This window comes from Trachymyrmex septentrionalis, unplaced genomic scaffold (assembly GCF_001594115.1).
Source record: "Trachymyrmex septentrionalis isolate Tsep2-gDNA-1 unplaced genomic scaffold, Tsep1.0 scaffold13, whole genome shotgun sequence".
In the NCBI taxonomy this organism is placed as follows: domain Eukaryota; kingdom Metazoa; phylum Arthropoda; class Insecta; order Hymenoptera; family Formicidae; genus Trachymyrmex; species Trachymyrmex septentrionalis.
In genome coordinates, this window is record NW_017304438.1 from 5407346 (window position 1) to 5421984 (window position 14639).

The 14639-nt window shown below is 31.5% G+C and overlaps 1 protein-coding gene across 1 annotated transcript in view; it reads left to right on the forward strand.

Moving 5' to 3' along the window:
• Positions 1-3995: 3995 nt before the first annotated feature.
• LOC108756904 (glutamate receptor ionotropic, kainate 2-like) overlaps positions 3996-14639 on the forward strand; it is a 137788-nt gene continuing 127144 nt past the window's right edge. The window contains exons 1-2 of the mRNA XM_018501070.1: positions 3996-4244; positions 10362-10564. Of these exons, the coding sequence (XP_018356572.1) occupies positions 10471-10564 (94 nt within the window). The 5' untranslated portion in view covers positions 3996-4244; positions 10362-10470. The remainder of the gene's footprint in view (positions 4245-10361; positions 10565-14639) is intronic.

Sequence of the window (14639 nt, forward strand, 5' to 3'; positions counted from 1 at the left end):
ATTATTAAGTTCTATTATTTTAACAATTGTTTAAAATTATTAAATTTTTTTAGTTTTCTCATTAATTTTATTAATTTTTTTAGATGTACTTAAAGTAGATACAACTTAAATTTTTTTTAACTTTAATTGACTGTGCACACAATGATCTCAGTATTAATAATATGTATATAATGTATATTAGCAATACAATAGCCATTTATAATCGTTCATTCATATATACAATGACATCATTATGTCTTATGACAATAAATCTATAGGTGTTGGATATTGTCCAAAAGTCTTCTAATGTAAAAGCTCGATGGGATCGCGCGACATTCCACAAGACATCTCTGTTCGACAATTTCTCGCGGTTTTTTCTCTCGTGAGACCGACGTCACACCCATTCTTTTCGGTCCCTTTTCTACGTGGAAAACGTTCTAAAAATTAAATCGTAGAAAATTCATTCTTCATTCATTTCACTTTAAAATTTAGGGTTAACTTTAATGAAACAACTTTTTAATAAAATATACAAATATACATATATACGCAGTAAACTAAAATTTTAAATTTTATGAAATCAAGTTCAAACATTTACATAATATTTTTTCAATAAATTATAGCTGTGCATCATGTTATATCAATAGTACAATCGTCTGAATAGAAAAGTTCCTCAAAGCGAGATTCGTAAATCTACAAATGTAAAAGTTCCTTGGATCTCAGAATTTGCAGACTAGTATTAAGCATTGCAAAAATAGAAAATCCTGAAAGTGCAAGGTTCTCAACTTATGACTGTAGATGAGAAATGTATATATTTTAAATACGAACGCATATTCTAAAACTGTTATTTTTAGACATTTTTATAAAATATTTTAACTTTATGTGAAAGACATTGATATTTTTCTCGTTATTTCCCGACGTTTTCCTGCAAATGTATAACAGTAAAGTAAAATTCTTGCAATGTCTATGCACATATAAGAAGAAGTTGAGAGACGGCCGTCATGTCTGATGATAATAAATTCCTCTCTGCTATTCTCCGCGCGTTTGGCGGGTCACGGGCGTTTTTCACTGTCGGTGCGTTTGACCGCATTCAAAGTTCTCCATAGCATCCAGAGAAGAGTGCAATTCTCCGCCTCGTGCTGTCGATGCGAGTGCACCGAGGAATTATTTCTCTGGAATAAGGGTGGGTTTCCTGCTCGGGGCTCGATGCCATTAGTAATGGTTTTAATTTGTACGGCTGAAACTTCACCCTCCGCCGGCCTCCGATCAGCGCGGAATCGATGACGAACGAGTTAGGAACGACCACCGTGTCGCCCCGGAAATGGATTCTCCGGGGAAAATAGTACCGGATCGGATCGTTCTCACAAAAGTTGCACAGAAATCGAAGAGAATTTTGTGTTATTTGCGCGGTATGATTGTGGGTTCATTTGAACGCGATTAATTATTTGATCCATGCACTAGGTATACGTATTTTACTTCAAATACTATTACGTAATCGCAACGTTAAAAAACGTTAAAGTGTTCTTTGCATATTTGAGAAAAAATGCTTACAATTGGTAGTCCTCTTTTTTTGCGTAGTATATTTTTTAAATTATTTATTATTTTATATATAATATATGATATACCTTCTGAATGAATCTTACAAAAATATGCATTTAAAATCGTCAATGTACGCCAAATCCGTATCGTAATTAAAAAAAACAACTAAATTCTCCTTCAATATCTATGTATATGTTAATAACATTGCCTAAAATGGTTTATTTCTATAGATACATCCTCCTTTCTAAGATACGCAGTAGCGTCTCACTCATCAAAGGATGGACTTGACGAAAAGTATACTTGGCGCGAGATACTACCGCGTCTCCTGATACAGCAAAAATGTATTATAAAAAAAAACTAAACAAAAAAATAAAAACATAATATTAGCAATATCGAGTTTACTGCCATCCTCCGGATGCGTAAGCAACTATTGCGCCATGTTCGATTGCAACTCCAGCCAAACCACTTGGAAACTCGACTTCAATCCATCATGGGGTTCATGTCTTGGCTAACTCATACTCTTAAAAAATGTAGACATTCTTCTAAAACAGTTTTAACTGATTTTACTTGATATTCTTTTGAATATGTCTTAAATGCACAAATGAGCTTTCATATTTTTACGTTGTTTCAATAAATTCTTTGATATTTTAAGAATACAATGATAAAAATAACTATAAATAACTAACATAACTTTTTTTTTTTTAATTGTATTTCTATCATATTTGTTATATTACATTTTAGTTTAAGCAATATCAGCTTTTGCATAATCCTTGTATAAGAACAAGTATCTTATCGTTCAGCGTTGTGCGTTGCGTTCATAAAAGTTGTTATCGCTAATGTTTCAACTTTCCAAAATCACCATTTATATGTGAAAGAAATGGAGTGCACGTCTGGGAACATGAAATTTATAATGAAAAGAAGTTTATGAAGCGGTGCAGAGCAACGATCCCTGCGTTCGTCGCCAGCAAAATTGCCATAAAAGTCTTTTAAGTTTACGGCGCGTGTAGCCGTGCATGAGAAGCATGAAAGACCTACTAAAACAGGTAGTAGCTGGTAGAACTTAATATGGCGGCCTCCAACTCCTTTATTCTACCCTATGATACAACTTCGCGTTTTGTAACTTTTTTCCAAGCGATGGAAGTAATGTGTCAAAATAAGATGTTTTATCTATGTTTATTATAAATTTTCGTATTTTTATTATAAGTACGAAAATCTCTTTATTCAATAAAATTTGTACATTATATTAAGAAATATATAAAGCAGTGCATATACAAATCGTTGCATTGATTATTAGAGTCTTTTAAATCGAAAGTTAATGCTTGATTATATTTTTGATTATTGTGTAGAATTTATCTCGACAATATACTCTTTGGAAGTTTTAAAGTTTCAATACTGAAATTCTTGTACCAAAAGTCGCAGTAAGGAAAGAAAGAACGATTCAGTTATTGCCCTGTGCTATTTTTTATTCAGAAATGACGAAAATATTAGTTATTAATTTTATTAAAAGTGCTAGTATAGTACTAATCATGATGCGGTTAAAAAAAATAAAATATAAATTAAATATTTTAATAAATATATAACAACAATAAATTCAGAAGAATATGACATTTTTTTTAGTTAGATCGCACGCGATGTAGTAAATTGTTATTAAAAATTTTGCGTCTTGTATGGTGTATTCTAGTAATTTATTAAATTGCATGCAATCACACGAAAAATCGTATGTTCTGATTTTGTTATTATATATTTATTACAACATTTAATTCGTTTTTTTTTTCATCTCTTGTATTTTATTTTTTTTAATCAAGCACATCGTATTTGATTGTGCTACACTTTTAATTACGTTGTATTTTTAGTTTTTATACATATTTAAATACATATTTAAATACATATTTAATAATACACTCAAGGCTGTATATTTATTACAATATTTAATTTGCATTCTTTCCTATTTGTAATTGTATTTAATTTCTTTTAATCAAGCATATCACGATTAGTTCTAAGTGCACTATTATATTATTAATATCTTTACGTTATTTTTGAATTATTGTAATAGCACAGCAATAATCAAATCGTTCTTCTTTTCTTAATGTGACTTTTTTATGCGACTATTACTACACTGAAACTTCAAAACTTCCAAAGAATTTATAGTCAAGAAAAACTCTGCAGGAAAAATCGCATCGTGTGCCTCTGGCTTAACGTTCGAAACGGCATCTCGTCGATTCGTTACTTCGAAATGGCATCGCATTTAAAAGTCTTACTTTCAAACAGAGCAATGGCATTTAAAACTCGTTGCTCCATAAAGGTAGCAAAGCGCGCGCTAATCGTTCTCACATGGTCTGTTCGTACGAGCACGTGGGCCAGCGCAAGCGTGATTGGCCGGCGAGCACGTGGCCGCTCGGCGAGAATCGGAGCTCGGGGATGTTCGGCTAACGTCGCGAGTCGACGACCGAACGGCTGAGCGGCAGTCGCGCGCCGGCCTCTGTCACGGTAGGATGTGTATGTTTACGTTTCCGCGATGATAACGGTCCGCACACTACATACGGAGGTTATGTTTACGCGCGTCGCGAGGACCACGCACGTCTTTGCACGCCGGTATTCCTAAAAATCAACGTCTTCGAATGTCTCCGTGTCTCTCGAGACGTCGTCCCAACGATTTTCCAAGCGTTCCGTGAGGTTTTCCCACTGCCGAAAGTCGTTGGACGTAAACGACAGCCGCGATGCAAAACGCGGTAAGTAGACGCCATTTTAATTACTTAATCGCTTAAAGATGAGAATAGAAAACTTTTTAAAAGCTCAAGTAAGTAGTAAACGTGAGAAATGCGAATTAACTTGTATTTTCAATGCGATCCGGAGCGGAGCAAATGCAGTTAGTGAATTTATGCGTTACTTTTATGCGACTTATGGATACTTTGAATTAACCTTAGAGTTAAAAATTAATTAAATAATCCCGATGCGGGATTGAAAACACCAAATTGATCGCAAGAAATTAAAGATATTAAATGGATTGGTAAACAAATTTACATATTTATTACGAAATTGGATTGAATTTTTCAATTTTTTGGCAATTTTAATCGAAATATTACATATTAAAATTTCGACTACATTTTCTTAAATTTAATATTTTTGAGTTTTTTAAATTGAAATTAATTTTACAAGAAGCAGTGTTATATCTACTTATTTTCTATTAATTCTGAAATATTTTAAAATATTTAAACGTTTCAAAAGGAAGATTAATTTCGGCAATAGTTATTCTCAGTGTAAAATCTAGTTTATCCAATTTTTAAGTCGCTGCAAAACAACGCTACTCTTTGTCTTTTTTCTAATCTTCTGCGACATTCTCGGGGATGTGATTGGTGAAAACAATATACATAACTCATTTATTTCAATTTGGTAAGTGAGTTTCGTGCCACGACGCGATCCTACTCGGTTCGTTAGCAAAATCGATAACTAGTTTTTGAACCGAAACGAATTGTTCTGATAATTTGGAGTTGTCTGCCATGTGACTTGTCAACCGAGCAATAATTTCCTTTTGCTTTTCTTTTTTACAACTTGTATCTAAATACTACTACATGATAAGGTATTTTAATTTATATTGCACCTTTTTATGTAAATTGTTGCTATTGATTGACGAATATGCCTAATTACGTCGTCATTGAACGATATTAATAATTGAACGATAAAATGGATATTGATTATTCTGGATAAACTGACACGACAAACCAAAAATTAATTTGAAAGTTATATTTGCTTATATTGCTCATAACAGTACGCTGTGATGACGAAATACTGCAGTTACGTTAAAAATGATTGATTTTTACGATTTCAATGACATTGATTATTATGTATATTTTTTAGGTTATTCGGCTCTATCGTAATTAATTGCAAATAACATATGGGTCTCATTCTCTATATAATTCAATTTATGTATTCTTTATAATAATTTATTTTATTACATAAATCATAAGAGTCAATTGAAAATTAGAACTACAAAGGTACGACCGAATCAGTATTATAAAATAGATGCACGTTTCATATTAGATTAAAATAACGCATTTCCGATTGCTTTAATTAGATTTCATACGTATTAAATTATACGCATTGAATTATTTAGTAATAATTATTCACTGCAGAATTTAATGAATTAAAATTCTATTTGAACATTGTTATAGAAATTAATGATGAGCAGAATAAGTGCGAAGCATATTATTAATTTTTTAAATTTTAATACAAATGAAATCGTGCGTATTTTTTTATGCATAATTTCGATTTTATCGTCGCCATTAAACATGTAAGTTTAATCATTTCTTCTATATGCGAATATTGTTTAATATATAGTATCGGAAAGTAAAACAATAATAAATTACGTATACTACGTTAACAATAAATATCGCGGGAATATTATATCATATTTATTATAATTCGTGATAACACAATGGATCTGTATTACTTCGTATATTATGTCGTGTATTATGTTCGTGACATAATTACAGCCTTATTATGCAAGGAAATGTTGCTTTTAAGAATAATTTTGATAACTAAAGCAATATAATTAATTCATTTGTACAATTTACCTACGTTAAATATCTCAATGGAGTGTGGCTTAGTTATATAATTAATATTGTGGATATATATTTAAGTTAAAAGTTAAAGAGAATGTTATAGTTTGTCTATAAATAAACCACTTAATATTAATTGATAACTATTCTATTTAATTAATTTTATTTTGGATAAAGAGGAATATTATTTCGTAATAATTTATATTTTTGAAATATGAATTAAAAATTTTAATGAATGGTGAATTACTTTAAATTGTTAATATTTATATATACATTAAATATTAATTGTTCTTACCTGTATTTCTATAAGTAAACGGCCATCTATTTTTTACGACATTCGTATAAACGAATGGATTAAAGTGGAGTGTGCTTTTATACCAGCTTCGCCCTCTCGTTGATAGTAGTACGGATGATTAAATTTTATTGCATCGCGCCACAAAATGGTCATACGAAGTTACGATATCGATATCCGAAACATTAAACGTTAGGAAATCGAAGAAAAGGGTGCGATAGAAATTGAGAAAAAGGAAAGAGGAACATAGGATGCACTTTACTTGAGTTCTCGTCGTACTATATAGACGAGATCGCGTTACTATAAAATCTGAGGAATTACATGTGAATTTATTAAATTTTCGAGCGATTTGCTAAATTGGAAATCCTTTTTTACGTAACTTCCTTGATTAATGTGTGCAAATAATATTCTTTTTTTTTTTTTCAAATATATTGAGAAAAAAGATTTTATGTAAAAATTTTATATCAGTGACGATTTTATATCGACTGTTTAATCACAAATCTTCTGTAAAACTTACCCGTATGTTCGCGAAACTGCATTCTGACAAGGTATGCGAAATATTTCAATTAGAGATCTGACGAACGTTGACGATGCTCACCTATTGCTCGGTCAGATCGAAAATCGATTGATCTAAATACGTCGTAAAATGCCACGAAGAAATGATTAAAGACGGGAAAAAAAACGAGATACGCCCCTTAGTAAGCGATTTCTCTCGTATAATCCACATATCGGAGGTGATGAAAATGATGGTGTTAACGAGAATTCTTGGTCTCGGGACCAGCATAAGCCGCTTTCCTTCTATTTTCTTCCCGAGTGGGCGTGATACGATATCGTGAAGATGTTTTAAAACGACCATAAATCACCAAAGATGGCGGACGGCTACAAGAGAGAAGGGAGTAGAAATATATATATTTAAAGCACTGCCTTTCTCTCCCTCCCTCTCTTTCCTTCCTTCCTCCTCTCTCTCTCCCCCTCCCTCTCCCCCTCTTCTCTCTCCCGCTCCCTCTCCCCCCCTCTCCTCCCCCCTCTCTCTCTGCGTTGTTCCGCTCTTCACTAACTCTTCACCGTCTTCTCTCTCACCTTCATTTTTGTTTTATTTGCGCGCACACTTGCATGCTGCTTTTTCTTCTATGCCATTAAGGCGTTTCTATAGCCGCGACGAATTATCGTCGAATAAAGCGACGCGATTAAGGCAACCTGGATGCGACGTAGAGCGAATCTTACTAAATTCCCGGAAGATTTTGGCTTAACAATCTTCTCATTCTTCCCGCAAAGGAGTCTTCTACGAGGCGACGGAACCGAGAACTTGATATATTTTCACTCCAGATGTTAGCGGTCCTTCACCTCTTCCGACGTGCTAATTGCGAGATTACAAATAGTATGGCACCTTGCGAGGAAAATGAATTAATTACTTCAGCATTCCAATTACGATAACGTTTCTCTTACTTCGAATTCATTATGCGTGTATTCTAAAAGAAATTTTTTTCACGATTTTATCTTCTTTCAATCGTATAAACTTTGAGTAACTTATAATTGGAAATGTTAATAAGACAGAAATATCTCATGAAATAAAAATTTGTTTTAATCAGCAATAATCTTAATAATCTTAAATTAATTACATCTTAAAAATGGTATCTTCCATCTTCTTGCTCTCTTTAACTAGTAAAAAAAAATTATCTATTTCAACATACAGTCATATTTCTAATGAGATTTATTGCTAGCCTTAGGATGCTTTTTCTTCTGCGACTAAATAAAAGATTCACAATTATTCGGGTCGGATTTCCGCATTGGAAGATGGAAGAAATCCACTTTCTTATAATAGAGCCGAATGAAAGAATTACTGTATGAGAATATATCTATCAGGAATTTGCGAGAAAGTCGCCAGACAGTCTGCGGAATTCCTCGCAGACGAATGCGCGACATTACGAATTAAATATCATGTCATTGTTTCTTCTAATACCACTGCGACGACAACGATGTCTACGGAGGAAACCGTGCGAGAAGTATCGCAAACTGTTCCTTGTTTTGCAAAGAAATCATGACATTGAATTAAAATCAAATAATACCGGTGGTCTCTGCCAGCGAGCGTACACCCGATGACAAAACATCGCGGTTATTTCGTAATTTTATTGATTCACGAGACAGCATCGGCGAGCAAGAAACACTTTGAGCAAGAAGAGAAATGCAAAGTTTGTCAAGTAAAGTCGTTCGGTTTTGTTTGCTCGTAAAGCATAGATGATGCATATGGAAATGGAGACAGTTAATTTCGTTGACTTAAACTGAAAATTTGACGAAACGAGTCTAAAAAAATTCGGTTGCTTGGCTATGATAAAAAATAAATGCATTGCAATGTTATTGGTACCTTTAAATTTTCTTTTATACAATAATATGTATGCATTGTATTGATTTAATGAAACATGAAAGCATCGAATGCATGTTACATTCAAAATAGAATAAATGCATTATGTGATTTTGTGTTTCCACCGCTTGTACATTTTTACTATAAAATTTTATAAATGATTCTCGCATTTCATATTGCATCCATACGTTGTAATGCGATGTTTATTCTTATAGGATGTTCACATAAAATATTAAATATAAACCATTATTTCAGATTATTCTCTAAACAATTATAAATTTATATTATTGTATAAGTAAAGAGAAGATTTGAATACTTTAAACATTTAATTTATAATATTTAATTCCTTTAAATATATTTTTTTCAATGATTTGTGATGAATATTAGTTGCATTAATATTAGTTTAAAGTTTCGAACTAGAATATGCTATAAAACTCTCGTATAAAAATTAATTAGTACAAATTATCATAACTTATATATATGATCTGATTTATTATATAAATTCCTTGAAATAATACAAATGCTGCCAGTACATTTTCTCACTAGTATTCCTTGCCCAAAATGTTGGTTGCACGTGTCACGATTGCTAGAAACGTGAAGATACACGAGTAGACATCTCGCTCTCCAACCCTTTGGCCGAGCGCCACTGAAATTTGGAACGTAAAATAGTATGAGTGACGCTAAGTTTTCCGCGTTATGCCACAGGAATTCATGAACAATACTCTGTGTATAGGCGATGTACATATTTTTCAGCAAGAATCGTTTGCCTAGTTGAAATATCACCTAGAAACATCTCGAGCAAGAAATACCTGTCGGCGAATCAAACGTTTCAAACATCGTTTATGCAAAACAGGAAATTTTTGTTTGCTGGAAAAATGCTTGGAAATCTTTTTTTTTCTCTGTTGAAAAATGTATTCCGCATGTAGTAGGATATGCCCAGCCCTTATGAATTTTACGCGCAGTAAAGGGCAACATTGCGCATATGTTCTATCTCCAGTCTGTTTCAACGCGAACTTTTAATTAATTGTACCAGTAAAAAATTCTTTTTTCTTTAAACAGAAACTGACTGAACTGTAATAGATACAAAACTCTCCTGTATTTGCACATATAATTCAGATTTATTTTATAGATATATTATAAAGATTATAATATATAATTGAATATACATGTTAAAAGATTATAACTAAAATTATTTTATGAAATTTAATTATAATATTAATTTCAATTGCAGTGATTGCAGTAGCGGTACATTTTACGTATGTTCGAATAATAAACATGTAGTAGCAATAGGGGAATGGGTAGGACCATCAGTTCCTATATGTTTGAGAATCAAAGAGTCACCGAAATCTAAAGGCGGTATTTATAGTAAGATTTTTAGAATCGTTTTAAATACAATTAAAATGTCATGAATCAATCAGAAGGCTGTATTAGCATCTTAAGACGTTACCTAAGACGGTTTTAAAATAAGAACCGACTATCGATCTAAAGATATCCTCTGCACTAGAACTCCCGTTAGGATTACGAAATTTTTTTGTGTACCATATATTAAATGCGCAATTGATTACGAATCGTTCTTTTATGGAGCCACACGACACATCTCTAATAAATATAAATAATATTCACATTTTTGTATGTATAGGTGAACGTGTGCGTAGAAACGTCAAACCCTATTCACCACATAATTTGTGCGGTAGTGTTTGTGTGAGGGGTCACCGAGAGGCTGCTGCGGAGGGCTTCCGAGATGAGCTATGAATCTGGGCTGCCTGGTAGCCTCTATCTTTGTTCTTCAGCTGCTTCAGCTGCCATTGGTGCTCGATGCGCTGCCTTCGGTCGTCAAAATTGGTGAGTTTGCATCTCGACAACTGTTTACTTTGCAGGATAGTTTTATTTTAAAGTACTCTTTGCACGATGACTTAACGACTCAATAAAATAATAAAAATACGGTTTCCTCTGAAATTGATGTTTTTTTATGGTATTCACTTTTAAACAAACTGAAAACAAAAATGAACGGTCTCGTCTAACATAAACATGTTCATGTAAATTCATCGCACGTTGATTTACGTGAATATTGTATATGTGATAAAATAAAACACTAATATATTTTTACAGTAATATCACAAATACAGTCATTGAATGATTAATCAGTCCGTATATATTGAAAAATATACGCCGATAAAGCTGAATTTAAATTTCACATTAAAATGAAGCTAAATTTTAAATTTAAATTATCCCGAATACGTGATTTTCTTTGGTAATTACGAAAAAAACAAAATGTTTTGTTCACGCTTTTCGATCGCATCTTGAATTGCGATCGAAAATTATTCATTCATCGTTTGTATCGATCTGATATTATCATAATTGAAATATTATTTCTTACTCTTTTTACGGTTCAATCTGGAGTTTATACCAAGCGAAAAGTTTGTCATCAAACACGGGTCGAACTAGACGCGTGGGTCTTTTTCTAACTATCCGAAGCTGAACTTGTCCTTTTCCCTAAGTTGCTTTCCCGAAAACTTTGACTAAGAGTCGCTTCTCAAATCAAACTTTTCTAGAAGTTACCCTCTCTCTTTCTCTCTCTTAAGCTACGTTTGTCGACAATGTCTCCAGCAATAATTATTGTACTGAAGGTATATATGGATGGTAAGATATATGTGGATCTCGAAATTTACTTTCAGTTCCAGTGATTTCTACTTTGTTTGCACTTCTTCTTTCTTTACTTTTTTTCAACTGTAAAGACCACTTCTCAATATTGTTTATCTTAAAAAAATCGTACATCGTATACGTAGAAAGAGTTATATTTGACCTGTTTATAATACAATATATACATTTAACAATGCATTTTAATATATTGTATAATATAGAAGAACTTGAAATACGAAACGCCTTACCAGTCCGAGCGTTAAGATGTTGAACTACTATATAATATACTATATAATTAACTACTATATAATAATTACTATATAATTAATTCTATTTAAATGAATGTTATTATATTTTTCAACATCTTAACACTCGGTAAGGCGCTTTGTATTTCAAGTTTTAATATAAACGGTCTCGTTTCCAATCATGTTAATATAGAAGAGTTACACATTAGATACATAAAATAAAATATAATTATTGTTTTAAAGTATCGTTAATAATTATTTTTATAGTATTACAATAAATTTAATGTATCTTGCATATTAATTTACACATATAAATCTAACTCCATTAAAAATTTTACATGTTATATATAAATTTCTATAAAAAAGAATATTTATAAATATTTCAAATATTGAACTATATTTATTTCAAATATAATTTCTGAGAATGCATGATTTCTTTTTGGCATATCATTATGTTATCGCGTTTATAGATAATTTACGAAATTCAATCATGCAACATAATATTGGATGTAGTAAGTGGCACTACTGGCGGCTTTCTTGTAACCAGCGTTAATACAGATACGTCAGCTACTTAGCACATCAGATTACAGGTTTATAATGCTCGAACATCCGTTATCGTGTTACTAATGAGAGTTCGTTGAGTTACTCGGTGGCCCTCTTGAACTAGTATTTGGCTTATAACATTTTCGTACAATATTTCCTACTAGATATAAAATACACGAATCAAAATTTTGACGAAACACATATTATTATACAAAATTAAAATTTAACTATTTATTTTATTAGTTATGTGAAATGGTGATTTTTATTTGTATATTTTATTTATTGTTTTAATATATATACTATTAAAAATTTTGTACACCTAAATTATAGAAATATTATTTAATAAGCTAATATAACTTATCTAATTCTTTTCTGAAAAATGATATGATAATTATGCATTTAATAATTAATAATTATTTGAAATGACATTTACATAATAATATACATTATACAGAGCATTTAATTAATTTTATTCAAAATTATTAATTTTTAGATAATTATTTAATTCTGTTTAAAATATTTTTCAAGAGAAAATGAGAAAATACCTCATATATAGTAAAAAGAAATTGACAATCTATATGTATATGTATATGTATGATATTAATATATCATTTCCTAAACGATATAGACATATTGCTGCGAAATAATTGCTAGATTTCTAGCCTAATCCCTACGGATAGCGAACAGTAATGAATTTCGTGTATTTAGTACAGTTGCTGTTAATTAATGCGTCTGGTATAAGCGGTCGCACTCAGGTAATTAAATTTACTGTTAAATATGGATGTCCGGTGGAAATTATTGATATCATTGTACGAACCGTACATGCATGAGATTAAAAAAATATCGCAATGAAAAGATCATAATTACTAGTGATTGTTTGATAGAAAAAATAATATTGCTTTAAATAAATAAATGACATATTTACTGTACTGATTAGATTTTACTCGTTGATTTTACAGCTTTATCGTGACAAATAAGTTGTCGAAAATTATTTGGTTCTTTCTCAAAATATTGACTCTCGCAGTAATCCGATTGGAAGAATGTTAATATCTGAATGCGAGAAGACAAGCGGAATTCTAGTAATGGTTTCGCCATACTCCCTGTTTTCGCGATAAAACGGTTAAATTCTCTCTCGAGTAAGCCGACAGGCCTGAGGAATTTACGCAGACAACACGTACATAACTGCGCGGCGGTGTATCGTCCTGAAACACGATATTTGTCTCGCGTCGTAACCTCTTGTTCCGCCTTTTCATTGAAATTGGATTTCTCGCCGTGAATGCCCTCGAGACACCCGCGCACTGCTTGTAACGTGTAGGACGTTTAGACAGTGAAAACGGATACAAAGATAAAGAGATCACATGGATATAACTCGCGAAGTAATGACGGAGGCAAGATAATTTTCATTCTAATTCTAACTCAAACGGCTCCTTTCTCTCATCATTACAATTGAGTCCATTCATTTCTTACAACAATATTATCGTAACAAATAAGATTCCTGATTACAAAAACAACTAGGTATAATGCAGAGAGATACATATGATTTTGTGGATGAAGTTTCCTCATGAGATGACATGATATATTTCCGTCTAATAATAAGATAAGAGAAGTATAATGTCAAAATCTAAGATTCAGTTTTTATTTAATTTTTAGTTTTAGTAATTTTCTGTTTTAATAGTTTTATAATTTATGGAACAATTATACAAAATATTAAAAATGTTAAGGATTGAAAATCTGCAATAAATAATGTTCTTTCTTGACAATTCAATTTGGAAAAATAATTATAAGAGTAAATTAGATTGATAAAATAAATCGAATAAGAGAAAGAATCCTATTTTTGATTAAAGAGAATCTTGGTGCTTAATAATATTTATAATTTATATGTGTAAATAATTAAATAATTAAATATGTGTAAATTCCAAATATATTTTTTAGTTATATAAAGTGTGCGTCCGATTTAACTTGTTGGACTTGAAACTTAACAAACATAAACTGCATGAAACTGAAAATTACATTATTAATTACATTGGCTGTCAATTTAATAATGATACTAATAAACATCTTAAAACGCTGCAGAGAACTTATTGCGAAAAATATCATCTTAACCTTGAATCTGCAATTCTTGATCATTAAGATATCGGTCCTGGAAAGTTGGAAATTTTAGGTTCAAACCCAGGCTAAGTATTTTTCGCGATGAATTCTTTACAATGTTCTATGATACCTACTAGCATCATTATTAAATTCACGATCAATATAATTTATGATGTTATTTCCAGCTTCAGGCACGTATTATCGAATCTTTCGGAATGGATTCCAATTGGAATTGTTTAGTTATTCTCTAGATTTCCATTATATTTTCTAAGGAAAATGAAATAATTCCGATCGAAATCTATTCTTCCGAACAATTCCACAATATGTGTCCAGTTTATGATTGCGTTTCAAGTTTGATAAATCGAATATGCGCTCAGTTTATGGAACTGAAAAATATATAT